We start from the raw sequence: 19102 nt of genomic DNA, 5'->3' as shown, positions 1-19102 counted from the left end.
GGCAGAAATATGATCAATTACATGCTTATGGAAAAACAAACTACTGAATATCTTGATGACAGACGATTATTGCACAACACTGTCCACTGCTGTTTTGGGTACCAAACAATGTTTAACAATGTTCAGTTAAACATTTAACTGAAAACATAAGGTCGAGATGCCTGGTTTTGGCTACAAAAGGCATCTATTATCAATGCTATTATAGAAGCTCTTTAACTGAAGAACAAGAGTTCATGCTTTTGTGCTTTATCTGGTTATTCATACCAGATAAATTTTCAGAGGGACTACAGAAACAGTCTAAAAACAGCTAATAATTTGGCATGAATCTATATTGTTTATATTTGATTACATATTTTAAATATAGAAAAGAAATAACCAAAAATCCAAAGGGAGTGATTGCAGGAATGTTTTTATTCTTATTAAAATAACCAATAACCAGATGCCTCACCCAAAGAAAGTAACAAAATAGAGTAAAATAAATATCAGGAAAAAATAATTTTAAAGCAAGATTCACAAGTAATGGAGAAAAATTCTCAAAAAACATGTATTCTTGATTTTAAGCTGTGTACATAAAAGATACGCACACTTAAATTTTTGGAAACATCCTGTCTATAGTGCTATTTTAAGCATTCTGAACAAAGAATACATCTGAAAAAAGAAACAAGCTTTTAAAAAGTTAAAGCACAGTATAAAATTTTTTGTTCACAAGGCATCAAATTTAACACTCTAAAATGCTGATACTAAACTAGGAAAAATATCATTTCTATTTTCACCACTGACCACCATACTTCTTTAGACTATAACATTAAATATTCTAGCTGTGTTTTTAACCTTTGAAATTCAAAAGGCATCTTTGGATATTTAAGATAAAAGGATATTTAAGATAAAAGTTGAATCAGAACCAGCACTGGATATCAAAACATCCTTGTTATCTTCAGACTGAGGGCATGGGTGCTGAGTGAATACGGAAGAGTGATAAAGGAACAACATATAAGGAATTTCAAATATTCAAACATCAAATTCAAATATAAACCCATTTTCCTCTATATGGTAAATATGTGCGTACATATGTATGTGTGTATATAAACAGAGAAACACATACACACATCTACATTTATAACATTTGTTCTCACAAGTAACTGGTTACTTAAAGCTAGTTACTAACTGAAAGCAATGTTTTTGATCCTGTTCCTAGATCATCTCTCCTGTGAATACAGCTGCTCTATGAAGCTAATAGGAGTTCAGGATTACAAAAGAGACTTCTGGTAGGGAATTCAAAGATACTACAGATACTTAAAATAGGATTATTTCTAAACAACATGTTTTCTGTTCTGATAGTAAGAGGTGAAATTAAATTCTTGATTTTTCCCAGACTATAGGTTGCTCTTCTTGCTATCTTAGGTCATGTGAGTCCTTTGGCAAGTGGGGGACAAAAGGACAACTCAAAAACAACATAATAATAAAAGTAGTAACTGTCTATGTTCAAGTGTTTCAGAGACACAGAAAAGAGTAAGGGAGAAAGAGAGAAAGGTGCTTCTTTTTCCAAAAGTCTATTATACATTTATCATATTGGCTGTTTCTTCTAGAAGAAACAAATTGTGGTATGACAGACCACTAGAATTAAAATAAAAAACAAGTATTACAATTCAAAGTGGAAGCATGGAAGATGACATAGGCATTGGTCTAAAAAAGAGCCTAGATATACAAACTCATTCATATTTCATTAAAATGGGTTTGCCTTTCTAGATTAATAGCACCTTCATCAATAGTTTCTATTCTCTCTTTAAGATACTTGAGATAACTGGGTGTTGCATTTAAAAGATGAATCACTGAATTCTACTCCTGAAACCAATATTGCATTGTATGTTACCTAACTGGAATTTAAATAAAAATTTGAAAAGAAAAAAGAAGATAGTTGAGATAAAAATGAGATTTTTTCCAAATCTGAAAAGACAGGATGGAATAATGTTATAAACTTTTTTGTGTGTGTATGAAAGGAGAAGAGAGAAAAGAAGTAGGAGAGGAAGAAACCCATTCCCCAATCCCACCTGATTTTAGATTCTGCCCTAAGAAAATTATTATTAATTATTTATTACTGACCTCAAGGGGAGAAAAGAAATAACATTTACTGAATACAAATCCTATGTGCTAGGCATTGTTCCAACAGCTTTACATATGGCAATGGGAACAAAGTATTAGGAACTTATTTATTTATTTTCACCTCCCCATAATCTGCATCTGAAATCCATCTTGCAATAAATGAGGAATTTAAATAGTGATACAAGTACGAGATCTCTGATCAGTGTATTAACTCCTAGGCACTCAGAGTGGAATTTCTAAATGTGTATGGCACTGAAAACAGCCCCTGAATTTGCAAACCACACTTACTAGCAAGTGCAAATGTTTTAAACTAGAGAAAAGTATAGACTTGGCTAAAAGGTATCACAACCTAGGGAAATTTTCATTTCTATATTACAAATTTATTATGTTTTTTTTGGTAAATGCAGCTTTGTGTAATAGCATTATTTTAAAGTCATTTTGAGAGGTCATCTAAAATACTAAAATATATTTAAAATCTATTAAATTATATATACCAGTTACCGTCTTGTATTCTCTCCCAAAAAAGGACAAATTTAGTGAATCTAGGTAATTTCACATGACCCGTATATGTCAAGGATGGTAGTGTTAATCTTCGAAAAAGTTAATTGTAGAAGAGGCTCAACATTTTAGGCTTCTGGACTGAGGCTGATAGACTAAGAACAATTTAGAGTGGAACTCGTCAGGAGTGAATTAAAAGCCTGTACAGAGCTAGAGAGTCACTGAATGAAGAATCTGATCTATTTTTTTACAACAATGGAAAGATAGGAAGCAAGGGACCCTATGGATCCTTAAGGTCTTTTTGGGTTACAAGATAAAGAAAGGAAAAAGATATTGGAAAAGTTGTCATTTATTTTTATCAATCAATCACCTACACTTAGCTCAGCTGAAAGAACAACAACAAAAGAACAAACTAGGGCAATTGCAAAGACAAAGATGCAGGGAGAATAAGGGGGAAGAAAGCCTGTAATAAATAAGGCACATCTATTTTTAAACAGTTTCTAACTGTTTTCCTTCTAAACCCAGATGCTTTACAGTGTTTTAAAAGCCATTATTCCCCAACCTGACAGGGATGAGAGCTCAAGAATGTCCTCAAGATCATGCGCTCAGATCTTGAAACTTTTAAATTATCCTTTTTCTTGAGCCTTTTCTTTTTGGTCAAATAAAAAACATTATCACTTTAGCAGCAATTCAGTAATCTTCAAATGTAGGACTTGTTGTAAACCTCACTGGTCTACCTTATCTGTTACTAGTGAAAACAAAAAGGGCTGGAGATTCATTTTAAATAAAGCTAGGTTCAGAGCTAACTCTGAAAAACTATATTTCTGCCATTAGACAAATGCAATGCAAATAGAATCCTTAACATCAGGGCATGAGACCAATATAAAATCCTTCCACAATATTTTGAAAAGTTAAGGTAACATCACTAATGCTGTGTCAGTGCATAACAACATCGGCTAGTAGCACTCTCTGCGGCCTGTTACAATGTGGTATCATCATCTTCCCTGCAGTCTCCCACCAGAAGTGAATGCTTGTCAGGTTCACTGGTACCAATGCTGTTTAGGGACCGTTTATCAGACAGTAGTGAATTTATGGAAGCTCTGCTGTAATTAACAATCCGGTCCAGCAAACCCAGTTTAGGAGAATTTCTTGAGGTGTCATCTATTCCAACATGAACGCTGATTTCCGAAGGCCTTTTCTGTCCCATGTGGCTTCGAGCATGCAGTTCATAATTCTCATAAGTTGGTTTTCTATAACTGAACACATGCAAAAGGACACTAGTTTGAAATAACCAAATGTGAACTAGACACTTTTTATGTTCAAAAATGAAAGTATATTTGCCTGGTACGAAGATCTACAAAGGGAGTCCCTGCTAGGAAAGTGGCTCAAAAAAAAATATGTATGGGGTCACATGATCAGAAATTCTACTTCTCAGAAGCCAATGTACTACATTTTACCCCACTCAGTGCTTATGCTTGCTAGGTAAAGACTACATAAGATGATAATTATATAGCTAACATTTATTATTAAGAATAGTCTTGGCCTATCATACAAGAATAAGACCTACCAAGAACTGACTGTGGATGATAAAATGAACATAAAATACAAACATGAGCAAGCCATCATACTTACAGTTTAAGGAAGAGAGAAGAAAGTACTACTGAAACAGATGAAGCAGCCATTGCAGCAGATCCCATCCAGGGCTGCAAAACCAAACCAATGGGCATAAAAACTCCTAGGAAACAAGTTTGGATTAGTTAGAGCAGTCAGTACTAAACAGATTACTAATGTGTTTCTAATACATATGTACAAATCATTTCCTTGTTTGATATTTATTCAGCACTTTATCCTTCTGTTGGTGGAGATTTATGTCACTGCCAATTTTTCACTAACAGGGTATTTCTGTGAACATTCTTGTACATGTCTACCTGTGCATGTGCTTGAGAATTTCTCTAAGGTACATACCTAGATGTGAAACTGTTGGATTATAACATGGGCACATCCTCAATTTTAGGGAGATATTCCTCAGTTGTTCTCCAAAGTGGCTGTACCAGATCACAATTCCACCAATCATGTATGAGTTCATGTTCTACAAACTCATCCACACTTGTTTTGTTTCCTTTTGTTTGTTTGTTTTCAGTAGGCTCCACACCCAGCATGGAGCCCAATGTGGGGATTGAACTCACAACCCTGAGATCAAGACTGAGCTGAGATCAAGAATCTGACACTTAACCGAGTCACTCAGGTGCCACACCACACTTGGTTTGAATAGACATTTTAACATTTGTTTATATGATAAGGATAAGATAGACTTATTGTACTTTTAACTTTTTATGTGTTTATCTATATTTTTCTACTTTTTCTACAGTCATCATATATTACTTGCATAATTTTAAAAATCATTTGTTCCATGAATTAATCTCTATGGACTGTTCTTTTACTTTTTGTGCCCCTGTTTATTTTTTTTTAATTTTTTTTAAAGTTTTTACTTATTTTTGAGACAGAGAGAGACAGAGCATGAACAGGAGAGAGAGAGGGAGACACAGAATCTGAAGCAGGCTCCAGGCTCTGAGCTGTCAGCACTGAGCCTGACACGGGGCTTGAACTCACGGACTGTGAGATCATGACCTGAGCTGCAGTTGGTTGCTTAACTGACTGAGCCACCCAGGCACCCCTGTGCCCCTGTTTATAAACAGCATTTGTGTGTCCCTGTTTATAAACAGCTTTATAATTGTTCTTCCATCATTTCATGTCTTTCTTTGGCTCTCAAACCAGAGAGAACAAGAAGAAAGTGATAACTACTTCTCTTCTGTTATTACTAACTCCTATCAAGTCCCTAAGTACAAGACATTATCCAGTGTTTACTTAAAAATTCTAAATTACTTTTCCTTGGTCTTATTCCTTTAATCAATATCTCTTTCTCCCTCTCTCTCTCTCTCAATCTCTCTCTCTCTCTCTCTCTCTCTCTCCTGGTACCCAAACTTAAAAAAACAAAACAAAACGTGTTGGCTATTAGAATGCTAAGTGAGGAGCAAAAAATTCTCTGTATGCTATAATTATACCTATGTAACAAGACACAAAACTGATGCAAAGTAAAAAAGACTGGAAGGAAAGACACTAAAACGCTAACAGTAGTTGTGTTTGAGTAGTGAGATTAAAAGTAAATTTGTTATCCAGCAAAAAATAAGTAAATAAATACAGTACAAGTATAAATATGAATAAATATAAATGTGAGAGAGCATATGGAGAAAGAGATGAAGCAATGTAGTAAATAAAGTATTATTAACTGGTGAATTTAAATGAAGACTATACAGGTTTTCATTGTATCTTTTTTCCTTCTTATATATACCTTTTAAATCTTTTTAAAAAAATTTTTTAATGTTTATTTATTTAGAGAGCAAGGCAGCGTGTGTGAGGGGCAGAGAGAGAAGGAGAGAGAGAATCCCAAGCAGGCTCCATGCTGTCAGAGCAGAGCCCAACACGGGGCTCAATCTCACATACCGTGAGATCATGACCTGAGCCGAAACCAAGAGTCAGACACTTAACTGACTGAGCCACCCAAGTGCTCCTTTGAAATTTTTTTAAATATAAAGTTGGGAGGGGAAAATAAAGTAAATTAAAATAAACCTGTCAGAATGCTTTTACATTTTAGGCTGTGATGAACATTGCTTGAAATTATCATTATTGATGTTAATATTACCTCTCACCATACCAGGAGGCTACATATAAAAATTGAGCTCAACACTGGGTATTGTATGTACGTACGTGATGAATCACTGAATTCTATTCCTAAAACCAATACTGCACTGTAGGTTAACTAACTAGAATTTTAAATAAAAATTTGAAAAGGAAAAAAACTGAGCTCAAAACTAGTAATAAGACTGAAGCTTCCAGTACGATAGGTCTCTAATGACTTCAGAGGAAAAGCAATACTAGTTAATAGTCACATACCAGCAGCTATGGGAATTCCAACTAGATTATAAATTAGAGCGAAAACAAAATTTATCCGAATCCTCTTGACTGTCTTCCTTGATAAGTCAATACTTGCCACTACATCCAGAAGATCATTCTGAGAACAGAAATATTTGTGATATTAGTGAGAGACTTTAACTTAACTAGTACTTTTGTATTTGATACTGTGATTTTGCAGATGATGTATACCTTAGGGTAGGTAATAAATCTTAAATATTATAAATCTTAAATATATAATTTAACTATAAATCTTAAATATTGCTAAAAGTTTCAGTCAGCCTTGGAAGATGTTTTTCAGGACTTTTTCTCAGGGGTCTAGAAAACACTTCTTGCATTGTATGATGCTATGTGCATTATATCCCTTAAAATAATCTCAGCAAGTGTTTGTTGAAGATAATTATTATTATAAGTATATTCCCCAATCTTATTCTTTACTTTAGAAGCTTGTCATTCTCATTTGCTTTGCTGGATTGAGAAAGTCTGAAAGTAATTAGTATGACTTCTCATACTCCCATCTTCAATTCTCCGTCTCAATGGCTGGGAGCACAGGAATTAGAAAGAATTGTTCTATTCCATATACTTTATGACACTATCCCTGACCAGGTAGAGCAGTATCACAGATCTCAATGTTCAGGCCATAGGACTTACCCTTATTAAAACCACATCAGCTGCTTCAATGGCTACATCTGTACCTGTGCCAATGGCAATTCCAACATTAGCCATTGCCAGAGCTGGAGAGTCATTGATTCCATCTCCTACCATTGCAACCTGTTTCCCCTCCTCCTGAAGTTGCTTCACCTTAGCAACCTTATGAGAAGGGAGAACTTCCGCAAACACCTTAGTAATGCCAACCTACATGAGGAAAAATAAACTCAATTCATTTCAAGAAATATTACTAGTACCTGAAATAGAATGCAGCAATAGTGAGCCATCAGTTTCTACCCATCAGATGTCCCAAATTGCAAAAATTGGTAGTATCTAGTGATAGTAAGGATATAGAGAAATCAGCTCTCATATGCACTCTTGGTGAGCGTGTAAACAGTTATCATGTTTTTGGAGGGCATTTGGCAGCATCTATCAAAGTGCACACATCATTTAATTCAGCAATTCCACTTCTAGCTATATTCTGGACATACTTATACATGTATAAAAATATTTATGTTTGACTTCCAGGGAAGATGGCAAAGTGGGGGGATCCTGGGTTAACCTCATCCCATAGATGCAACCTGGGTCATCCACAGTGATGTGGCTGATCCAGAGAACAGCATAGGGCCTGACAGAACAGACTGCCACAGTTAGGTAAAGAGAAAGGGCCATGTTGAGGAATGTGTGGAGAGGGAGATACAGCCCAGAGCCAGGTGGACTCGTGGGACAGTCTATGGGAGGGAGGGGTGCAGTGAGTCTGGAGCGGGAAGAGAGGAACAGCCCCCTACATCAGGTGCCCTGGGCACAGGGGCCTACACAGGGAAGGCAGGTTCTCATAGAGTTTTGAGAACCAGAGGGGACAGGCTTTGTAAGTTCTTACAATCAGTGAGTCTAGAAACCTGGAATTTTAAAAATTTTAAAAATCAGCTGGTTCAGCTCTGGGAGAGCCAGTGGGCAATAGGAAACTGAGTCTTCCCACTTAAAGAGACAGCACAACAAACAACCCCACTGAGATACAGCATAGAAGCAGCAGTTTGAAAAACGCCTGGGATATACAGGAAGGAGATTTGTGTACTATAGAGGCAGAGACCTTTGGGAGACTTCTCTAAGAACAAAAGAACCAGCAGGCAGCATTTCCCTCCCCTGGCCCCAGCCTAGATATACAAACACCTGTGGTAACCAGTGCAGTGCCAACTCTCTCCCTGCCGCTATGCCCTTCTGCAGATCCACTCCCTCCAACTTGGCCAGATGCAGAAGTTTTCCCTGGAGGCTACAGGTCCCTTCCCACAGCAGGCCAGCACAGACCATTCTGGAACCCCAGGCCCTGACCCCACTTTCTCATGCACACCTGCCCCCTCCAACATGCCATTGGCCGGAGCCCATCCAAAGCAGTGCCACAAGCCTGGCAGTGTGCAAGCAGCCCCAATAGGGGGTCGGAACCACTACACAGCGACTCCAGTCCCAGACAGAGGGGAAGATAACCACACACACCAGTCCAACTCATAGGGTCAGATGGGAGGCTCCGCTCACCAAAAAAAGCTTCTCAGGGGACAACACAGGGAGAGCACCCTGTAGTTCAGTGGTACTGCATCTCTGGCAAAAACCTGGTCTGACTCAACTCATGCCCAAGGTGGCCCCAGAATGGCCCACTAAGACCACAAGGACCAAACCTTTCCCACCAACAGGCAAAGAAAGCCACTGCAGACAAGTGAACTGAAGGCAAACGTGGCTCAGCCAAAATAATCCGGTGCACACAACACACATAGGAGACATCCCTGAGTGCCAGGTTCTAGTGAACAGGGGACACTGCACTGCAGGCCATTACTTTCAAGATCAGGTGACATGGCTGACTTTCCTAACACAGAGAAACAGACACAGAGAGTTAGACAAAATTAAGGGACAGAGGAATATATCACAAAATGAAAAAAAAGGACAAAATCACAGGAAGAGAGCTAAATGAAATGAAAATAATATGCCTGATAGATAATTTAAAGTAATAGGCATAAGGATAGTCACTGCACTTGAGAAAACAGTGGAGACTTCAGTGTGACTGTCAACAAAGAGATAGGAAACATAAAAAGGAAGCAAAAGGAGATGGAGAACTCAGTAACTGAAATTAAAAATATACTAGAGGGGCACATGAGTGGCTCAGTCAGTTAAGTGTCCAACTTGGTTTTGGCTCAGGTCATGATCTCACAGTTTTGTGAGTTCGAGCCCCACAACAGGCTCCACAACTGCCAGTGCCAGTACAGATCCTTCTTGGGATTCCATTTCTCTCTCTCTCTCTCTCTCTCTCTCTCTCTCTCTGCCCCTCCCCTACTCATGCTGACTCTGTCTCTCTCAAAATGAATAAATAAATATTTTTTAAAAATTTAAAAAACATACTAGAGAGAACAAACAGGAGAGTATAGGAAGCAGAACAACAGATCAATGACCTCAAGAAGAGAGTAATGGAAAGCAATCAAGGTGAACAGGATAGAGAAAAAAATAATAAAAAATGAAAATAGACTAAGGGAACATAGCAATGCCATCATGAGTAATAACATTCACATGATAGGGATCCCAGAAGGAGAAAAAAGAAAATAGGGCAGAAAATTTGTTTGAAGAAATAATAGCTGAAAACATCCCTAATCTGGAGAAGGAAAGAGAAATTCAGATCCAGGAGGCACAGAGAAGCCCCAACAAAACTGGCCCAAGAAGGCCCACAACAAGACAGAGTATTTAAAATGGTAAAAGGGGGTGATAAAGGGAGAATTTTAAAAGCAGTAAGAGAAAACAGGTATATGCAAGGGAAACCCAAAAGGCTATCAGCAGATTTTTCAGAAGAAATTTTGCAGGCCAGAAGGGACTGGCATGATACAATCAAAGTGCTAAAGGAAAAAAACCTGCAACGAAGAATACTCTTTCCAGCAAGGCTATTATTCAGAATAGAAGGAGAAATAGAGTTCCCTGGACAAACAAAAGTTAAAGTAATTCATTACCACTAACCCAGTCTTATAAGAAATCTTAGAGTGGACTCACTGAGTGAAAAGGAAAGACCATAAGTAAGAGTAAGAAAAGTAGGAAGCACAAAAGCAGTAAAATTAAGTATATGTACAAAAATTTGTCAAGGGATTCACAAAATAGAAGGATGTAAAGCAAGGCACCATATACCTAAAAAATAGGGGAGAGGAGTAAAAACTGGCTTCAAACTTAAGCAACCATCGGCTTAATACAGACTGATATATGCATATAATGTTATATATAAACCTAATGTTAATAACATCAAAAATCAGTAATAGATATGCAAAAACTAAAAAGAAAGGAATCCAAGTATGTCCCTAAAACAAGCCAGAAAACCATAAGAGAAAAGAGCAACAAAACAAAGGAAGAGAGAACTGCAAAAAACCATAAAACAAGTAACAAAATGGTAACAAGTATATACCTATCAATAATTACTTCGAATGTAAATGGACTAAACGTTTCAGTCAAAAGATACTGGGTGAATGGATTAAAAAGTAAGACCCATATATGTGCTACAAGACTCATTTCAGACCTAAAGACACATGCAGATTGAAAGTGAGGTATGGAAAAACATTTATCATACAAAAGGAAGTGAAAACAAAGTCAGGGTAGCAATACTTGTATAGGACAAAATAGACTTTAAAGTAAAGATTGTAACAAGAGACAAAGAAGAGCACTATATAATCATAAAAGGAACAACCTAATAGGATGTAAAAATTGTAAATATCTATGCACCCAACATGAGAGAACCAAAATACATAAAGCAACTAATAAGAAACATGAAGGAAGTAATTAATAGTAATACTAGTAAGGGGACTTCACCACTCCACTTCCATCAATGGATAGATCATCCAAACTGAAAACCAACAAGGAAATAGTGGCTTTAAAGGACACATTGGACCAGATCTAACAGATATAGTCAGAACATTCCAACCTAAAACAGCAGAATACACACTCTTTTCATGTGCACACAGAATTTTCTCCAGAATAGATCACATGTTCGGCCACAAAACAAATCTCAACAAATTCAAAAAGACTGAAGTCATACCACGCATCTGTTCCAACCACAATGCTATGAAACTAGAAGTCAACCACAAGAAAAAACCTGGAAAGACTAAATAACATGCTACTAAACAATGAATGGATATATCCTGAATTCAAAGAGGAAATCAAAACATTCATGGAGACAAATGAAAACAAAATGGCCAAAATCTTTGGGATGCAGCAAAAGCTGTTTTAAAAGGGAAGTTTACACCAAAACAGGTCTACCTCAAGAAGCAAGAAAAATCTCAAATAATTAACCAAACCTTACACAAAAAGGAGCTAGAAAAAGAACAAACAAAATCCAAAACCAGAGAAAGAATTATATAATAATGTTAGGGCAGAAATAAGTAAAATACAAACTAAAAGCAATCAACGAAACCAGGAGCCAGTTCTTTGAAGAGATCAACAAAAGTGATAAACATTTAGCCAGATGCATCAAAATATCTATCTATCTATCTATCTATCTATCTATCTATCTATCTATAGGACTCGAGGCACTTGGCTCAGTCAGAAGAGCATGTGACTCTTGATCTCAGGACTGTGAGTTCGAGTCCCATGTTGGGAGTAGAGACTACATACCTACCTACCTACATACATACATACATACATACATAAACTTAAAAAAATAAGATTAAATAAAGAATATTTTTAAAAATAGTACTCAAATAATCAAAATGAGAAATGAAAGAGGAGAAATAACAACAAATACCACAGAAATACACAGGATTATAAAAGAATGTTATGAGAAATTATATGCTAACAAATTGGACAATCCACAAGAAATGCATAAATTCCTAAAAACATATAACCTCCCAAAATTGAGTAAGGAAGAAAATAAAATTTGAAAAGACTGACTACCAACAATGAAAATAGAATCAATTGATCAAAAAACTCCAAACAAATAAAAGTCCAGGGCCAGACGGCTTCACAGAATTCTACCAAACATTTAGAGAAGAGGTAATACCTATTCTTCCAAAACTGTTCCAAAAATATAGAAAAGGAATAAAAACTTCCAAATAAGTTCGATGAGGCCAGCATTACTCTAATATCAAAATCAGACAAAGACACTACAATAAAAGAGAACTACATGCCAATCTCTCTGATGAACACAGATGTAAAAGTCCTCAACAAAATATTAGCAAACCAAAGCCAACAATACATTTTAAAAAATCACTCACCAAAACCAAGTGGGATTTATTCCCAGGATGCAACAAGGGTGGTTCAATATTTATAAATCAATTAATGTGATACATTACATAACAAAAGAAAGGATAAAAACCATATGATCATTTCAATAGGTGTAGAAAAACCATTTAACAAAGTACAACATCAATTCACGATAAAAACTTTCAACAAAGTAGGTTTAGAGGAAACATATCTCAACATAAAAAAAGCCATATATGAAAAACCCACAGCTAACATCATCCTCAGTGGTGAAAAACTGAGATCTTTTCTCCTAAGGTCAAGAACAAAACAAGGATGTCCTCTCTCACCACATTTATTCAACATAGTACTAGAAGTCCTAGCCACAGCAGTCAAACAACACAAAGACCTAAGAGACATCCAAATTGGTATGAAAGAAGTAAAACTTTCACTATTTGCAGATTAAATCATACTATATATAGAAAGCCCTAAGGATGCCACCCAAAAACTACTAGAACTGATAAGGGAATTCAGTAAAGTCACAGGATACAAAATCAATACACAGAAATCCATTGCATTTCTAAACATTAATTATGAAGTAGCAGAAAAGGAAATTAAGAAAACAATACCATTTACAATTACACCAAAAATAATGAAATACATAGGAATAAACTTAACCAAGGAGGTGAAAGGCCTGTATTCTGAAAACTATAAAACACTGATGAAAGACATCAAAGATGACATAAACAAATCAGAAGATATTCCTTACTCATGTGTTAGAAGAACAAATATTGTTAAAATGTGCATACTACCCAAAGCAATATACAGAATTAATGCAACCTCTATCAAAATATCAACAGCATTTTTCATAGAACTAGAACAAATAATCTTAAGATTTGCATGGAACCACCAAAGACCCAAAGCTACCTTGAAAAAAGAACAAAACTGGAGGTATCACAATCCCAGATTTCAAGATATACTACAAATATGTAGTAATAAACAGTATGGTACTGGCACAAAAACAGACACATATATCAATGGGACAGAACAGAAAATCCAGAAATGGACCCAGAACTATATGGTCAACTAATCTTCGACAAAACAGGAAAGAATAACCGAAGGAAAAAAGTCTCTTAAACAAATGGTGTTGGGAAAACTAGACAGCAACATGCAAAAGAATGAAAGTGGACCATTTTCTTACACCATAATAAAACTCAAAATGAATGAAAGACCAAAATGTGAGACAAGGAACCACCAAAATCCTAGAGGAGAAAACAGGCAACAACATCTTTGACCTCTGCTGCAGCAACTTCTTACTTGACATGTCTCCGGAGGCAAGGGAAACAAAAGCAAAAATAAACTACTGGGACAACATCAAAATAAAAAGCTTCTGCAGAGCAAAGGAAACAATCAACAAAACTAAAAGGTAACCTATGGAATGAGAGAAGATATTTGCACAGGACATATATGATAAAGGGTTAGTATCAAAATATAGAAAGAACTTCTAAAACTCAAGACCTAAAAAACAAACAATCCAATTTAAAAGTGGGCAGAAGACATATAAAGACATTTCTCCAAAGAAGACAGACGGCCAACAGACACATGAAAAGATGCTCTACATTACTCAACATCAGGGAAATGCAAATCAAAACCATAATGAGATATCACCTCACACCTTCCAGAATGACTAAAATAAAAAACTCAAGAAACAACAGATATTGGCAAGGATGTGAAGAAAAAGGAACCCTCATGTACCGCTGGTGAATGCAAACTGGTGCAGCCATTGTGGAAGACAGTATGGAGATTCATCAAAAAATTAAAAATAGAATTACCATTTGATCCAGTAATTCCACTACTGGGTATTTACACAAATAATATGAAAACACGAATTCAAAAAGATAAATGCACTGCTATGTTTCTTGCAGCATTATTTATAATAGCCAAGATATGGAAGCAGCCCATGTCCATTGATAGATGAATGGATAAAGAAAATGTGGTGTGTATACACACACACACACACACACACATATATATACAAACATATATACATACATACATACATACAGTGGTACATTAGCCATAAAAAGGAATGAAATCTTTCCATTTGCAACATCATGGATGGATCTAGAGGGTATGATGCTAAGTGAAATAATTCATCCAGAGAAAGATCAATACCATATGATTTCACTCATTTGTGTAATTTAAGAAACAAAACAAATATACAAGGAAAGACAGAGACAAACCAAAAACCAGACTCTTAATTATAGAGAACAAACTAATGGCTACTAGACGGGAGTTAGGTGAGGGGATGGATAAAATAGGTGAAGGGGCATACACTTACCATGATTAGCACTGAGTAATGTATACAACTGTTGAATCACTATGTTGTACACCTGAGTCTAATATAACACTATATGTTAACTATACTGGAACTACAATACAATTTAAAAAAATAAATACAAAATGAAAGCACCGTGAAAACCAACACCCCCTAAAAAAAAAGATATATATCTAAGGATGTACATTACTGCCCTGTTTATAACAACAAAATTTTCAAAATCACCTAAATACCCATCATGAGAGGAATGGTTAAGTAAATTATGACACATTCCTACCATGGGATTCCATGTAGTAATTTTGAAAGAATAAAATAATTTTGTTTTTTCATATATGGATAAAGCTCCAAGGAATGTATTTTGTTACCAAAAAAAGTGCTGGGGCACCTGGGTGGCGTTAAGCGTCTGACTCTTGATTTCGGCTCAGGTCACGATCTCACAGTCGTGAGATCGAGCCCCATGTCAGACTCCGCACTGAGTGAAGCCTGCTTTGGATTCTGTGTCTCCCTCTCTCTATGCCCCTCTCCCCCACCCCTGTGCATGTGAACACACTCTCAAAATAAATAAAAATAAACACTTAAAAAAAGCGCAAAGGGCTGAATGAACAATCTGTAGAAAAATGATGTAATTTATGTTGAAAATACCAGAACTATACATTCGTATATGAACACACATGCATGTGAAAAATTTGGGGTAGGGGGTGCCTGGGTGGCTCAGTTAGTTGAACGTCTGACTTTGGCTCAGGTCATGATCTCACAGCTCGTGAGTTTGAGCCCCACGTCAGGCTCTGTGCTAACCGCTCAGAGCCTGGAGCCTGCTTCAGATTCTGTGTCTCCCTCTCTCTCTGCCGCTAACCCACTTGCATTCTGTCTCTGTCTCTCTCAAAAACAAATAAACATTAAAAAAAGTTTTTAAAGAAGTGGGGGTAGGACTGGACAGGGAGTTTGGGAAAAGGGTAACTTAAACTTTTTGATTTATATCCTTCTGCATTAAATTTTTTTATTTTTTAATTTTATTTTTGAGAGAGAGAGACAGACACAGCATGAGTGGGGGAGGGGCAGAGAGAGAGGGAGACACAGAATCCAAAGCAGGCTCCAGGCACAGAGCCCAACACAGGGCTTGAACTCACAAACAGCAAGATCATGACCTGAGCCAAAGTCGGATGCTTAACTGACTGAGCTACGCAGGTGCCCCTCCCCCAAATTTTTTAATGTTTATTTATTTTTGAGGGGGGGGGGAGAGAGAGAGAGAGAGAGAGAGAGAGAGAGAGAGAGAGAGAGAGAGAAAATGAGCAGGGGAAGGGCAGAGAGAGAGGCAGACAGAGAATCCAAAGCAGGCTCCAAGCTCCAGGCTCCAAGCTGTCAGCACAGAGTCTGATGCAGGGCTCGAACTCACCAACTGTGAGATCATGACTTGAGCTGAAGTTGGATGTTTAACCGAATGAGCCACCCAGGCACCCCTCCTCCTGCATTTTTTATATAAGAATGTTTCCATATATTACTTGTGTTATTTAATAGAAGAGGGGAGAAGGCATTCTGAAATAGAAAAGACTAATGTGAGAAAAGTTCTGCAGGTAAGGCAAATGTGGGGGTCAGTAGCAGAAAACTATGTCAAAGTGGTGCATTAGGAGATGGTTCCACCAGTGATGTTCAGGATGGACTAGAGAAGGAAGTGCCTGGAGCTATTGCTGTATTTTAGACATGAGAGATTGAGCACCTGGCTTAGTGATTGAGCCTGGCTTAGGCTGGCAACGCTGGTAAAGAGTATAAGTAACATTTCAAAGGAAGTATCAACAGAAACTAGTGTATGGTGTCACTGAAGCATCTCATGGATTAGGTAAATGGCTTTTTAGTAACACACAAAGACCAAAGTCCTTCCCACACAGCATGCTAATTGCCCTTTAAGGAATCAGATATGGATAATCAGTGATAAGGAAAACAATAGGTCATATGATTTTTTTAGCACTTGAAAGCAAGAAACAAAATGTATATGAAGAATTAGAAGTTACTACATACCACCACCCCAACAACTATGTAAATCAATTACCTGAGAAGCAATAGATCTAGCTGTTTTACTGTTGTCTCCAGTCATCAGAACTACTTCTAAGCCCATGGATTTCAAAATATGGACAGCCAATTCTGCTTCAGGCTTCACTGTATCAGCAATAGCAATCAAGCCACACAGCTCATCTAATAAAGGAGCACCAGAAAATAAGAGAGTTTGGAATATGGTGAAAGCATAATAATATTCTAACTTAAAATTTGAGAAAGAAATTAATTTTGTTAAGTAAAATTGTTCAGGGCTTAGCTTAACTCAAAATGTCTCCAAGCCCACACAGACTGTATTCCACCAAACTTGCAACAAACTTCCATATTTAGGTGTGAAAATTTCAGAGTGACATAGGGATTATTAATGAAGGTAGTAATATGAAATGAAAGTAGAATAGAAAATGAAAAGAGAGACCTTATTGGATACTAAAAGACTCTTTCCTTTGAGAAGTACTGGCCAATAGCCCCCAAACACTTTAGTTCATTTAAAGGCAAATGAAACTGAAAACTAATACTTTTTTTTTTCTTTTTAAGGTGAAAGGGGAGAATTGAGACAAACTGCCATTTTATAACTGGGGGAAAGAAATCACTGCAAGTAATTATTTTATTTTATTAATTTGATTTTCTTTTAAAAACAAAAGTAAATAGTATTTTATGCTTCTTCCTAGACCTAGTTAAGGTCATAGTTAAGATACTGCCTTCATACTTAGCAAGGATTATAAATGTTGACTAATTAATCTTACAGCTAGAAATTTTCCCTAAGAAATAATTTAACAAAAGAAAGCACCTAAAACCTCAAAGATGTTCATCGTAGTGTTATGTATAATAACGAAATATTAGGAATAGCTTAAATTTCCAACAAGGGAATGATTTAATTATAGTATATAATAAATTATGCAGAATTAAAATTGGAAAATATTTATGAATACAGCAAATGAAAAAGAAAAATAAAATAGTATGTGTACAAGGAATTTTAACTTTTATTCAACTTTATTGAGGTAAAATATATATGCAAAATAACCCATTTAAAAATGATATATATGCACTAATGTTATAATTCTGTACATATATATTACACACACACACACACACACACACACACCAAAAACCAGAAATGGAATACATGCAATTAAAATGGACACTGAGTTAGGATGATAAGATTATAGATATTATTGTATTTTGCTATTACTCTAATGCTATGTTATTTTTAGGTCTTAAAAAATCCTTGATTATTTTTTTAAAACATAGGTTAGACTATAGAGGAAATTAATAAAGCCAGGTAAATGCATGAGAATTCTAAATTAATCAGTAACAATTATGTATTGCTAACATTTTCACTTTTCATTTAGGCTGCTTCTGAATAACCCTCAAGTTCAGAAGTCTCTCAAAAATATACGTAAAATAACTGAGATCACAAAATTGAGTCATCGTGTACTTAGGAAAATCTTACCATCAACGGCCACCAATACAGCAGTCCGACCTTTTCTCTCATGTTCAGTCATGGAATCATCTACATCATTATTAATAACAAAACCATTTCTAATCATCCATTCCCGGTTACCAATGAGGACTTTGTACTGTTGAGCATTAAGAGCATCTGAATAAAGTACAGAAATAGCATTTAGTGAGCTTGTTTATTATTTATAACATGCTATGAGGCACATTCTTCCTGTCTAACCTTACATAGTCGCTATGTTGTATATTTGGTAGACCACAGCCTACAACAGTGATTTCCAAATTTTCAAGGAATATACTCTGCTCTTCCTTGCCTTTGGGCCTTTGCACATATTGCTGCCTCCACCTGAAAAGTCCTTACCCCTCCTCTCCAATTATCAAATTCCATCATATTCTTCAAGAGCCAGTTCAAATGTTACTTTCTTGGGGCACCTGGGTGGATCAGTCAGTTAAGCGTCCAACTTCGGCTCAGGTCATGATCTCACGGTTTGTGGGTTCGAGCTCCAGCTCTGTGCTGACAGCTCAGAGCCTGGAGATTACTTCGGATTCTGTGTCTCCTTCTCTCTCTGCCCTTCCCCTGTTTACACTCTGTCTCTCTCTCTCTGTCTCTCAAAATAAAGAAACATTGGGGCACCTGGGTGGCTCAGTCGGTTGAGCGTCTGACTTAGGCTCAAGTCATCATCTCACGGTTTGTGAGTTCGAGCCCTGCATTGGGCTCTGTGCTGACAGCTCGAAGCCTGGAGCCTGCTTCGGATTCTGTGTCTCCTTCTCTCTCTGCCCATCCCCCACTTGTGCTCTGTCTCTCAAAAATAAATAAATAAATGTAAAAAAATAAACATTAAAAAAATTTTTAATGTT

The 19102-nt window shown here is 36.5% G+C and overlaps 1 protein-coding gene across 7 annotated transcripts in view; it reads right to left on the bottom strand.

The window, feature by feature from the left end:
* Window positions 1–392: 392 nt before the first annotated feature.
* The window catches only part of ATP7A (ATPase copper transporting alpha), a 176355-nt gene continuing 157645 nt past the window's right edge, over window positions 393–19102 (bottom strand). For 6 of the 7 annotated variants that reach the window (XM_045050349.1, XM_045050348.1, XM_045050351.1 and 3 more), the window contains 6 exons: window positions 18240–18386; window positions 16788–16930; window positions 7219–7422; window positions 6550–6667; window positions 4231–4333; window positions 393–3854 (listed from right to left, as the gene is read on the bottom strand). In XM_045050349.1, coding sequence (XP_044906284.1) covers window positions 3578–3854; window positions 4231–4333; window positions 6550–6667; window positions 7219–7422; window positions 16788–16930; window positions 18240–18386 — 992 coding nt within the window. In that variant the 3' untranslated portion in view covers window positions 393–3577. Of the gene's footprint in view, window positions 3855–4230; window positions 4334–6549; window positions 6668–7218; window positions 7423–16125; window positions 16277–16787; window positions 16931–18239; window positions 18387–19102 lie in introns of those variants that run through there. The other variant, XM_045050353.1, reaches the window with a different exon arrangement.

Source organism: Felis catus, chromosome X (assembly GCF_018350175.1).
Source record: "Felis catus isolate Fca126 chromosome X, F.catus_Fca126_mat1.0, whole genome shotgun sequence".
Lineage (NCBI taxonomy): Eukaryota > Metazoa > Chordata > Mammalia > Carnivora > Felidae > Felis > Felis catus.
Note: the sequence above shows the minus strand (reverse complement) of the source record. Positions and strands in the feature narration are given on the sequence as shown.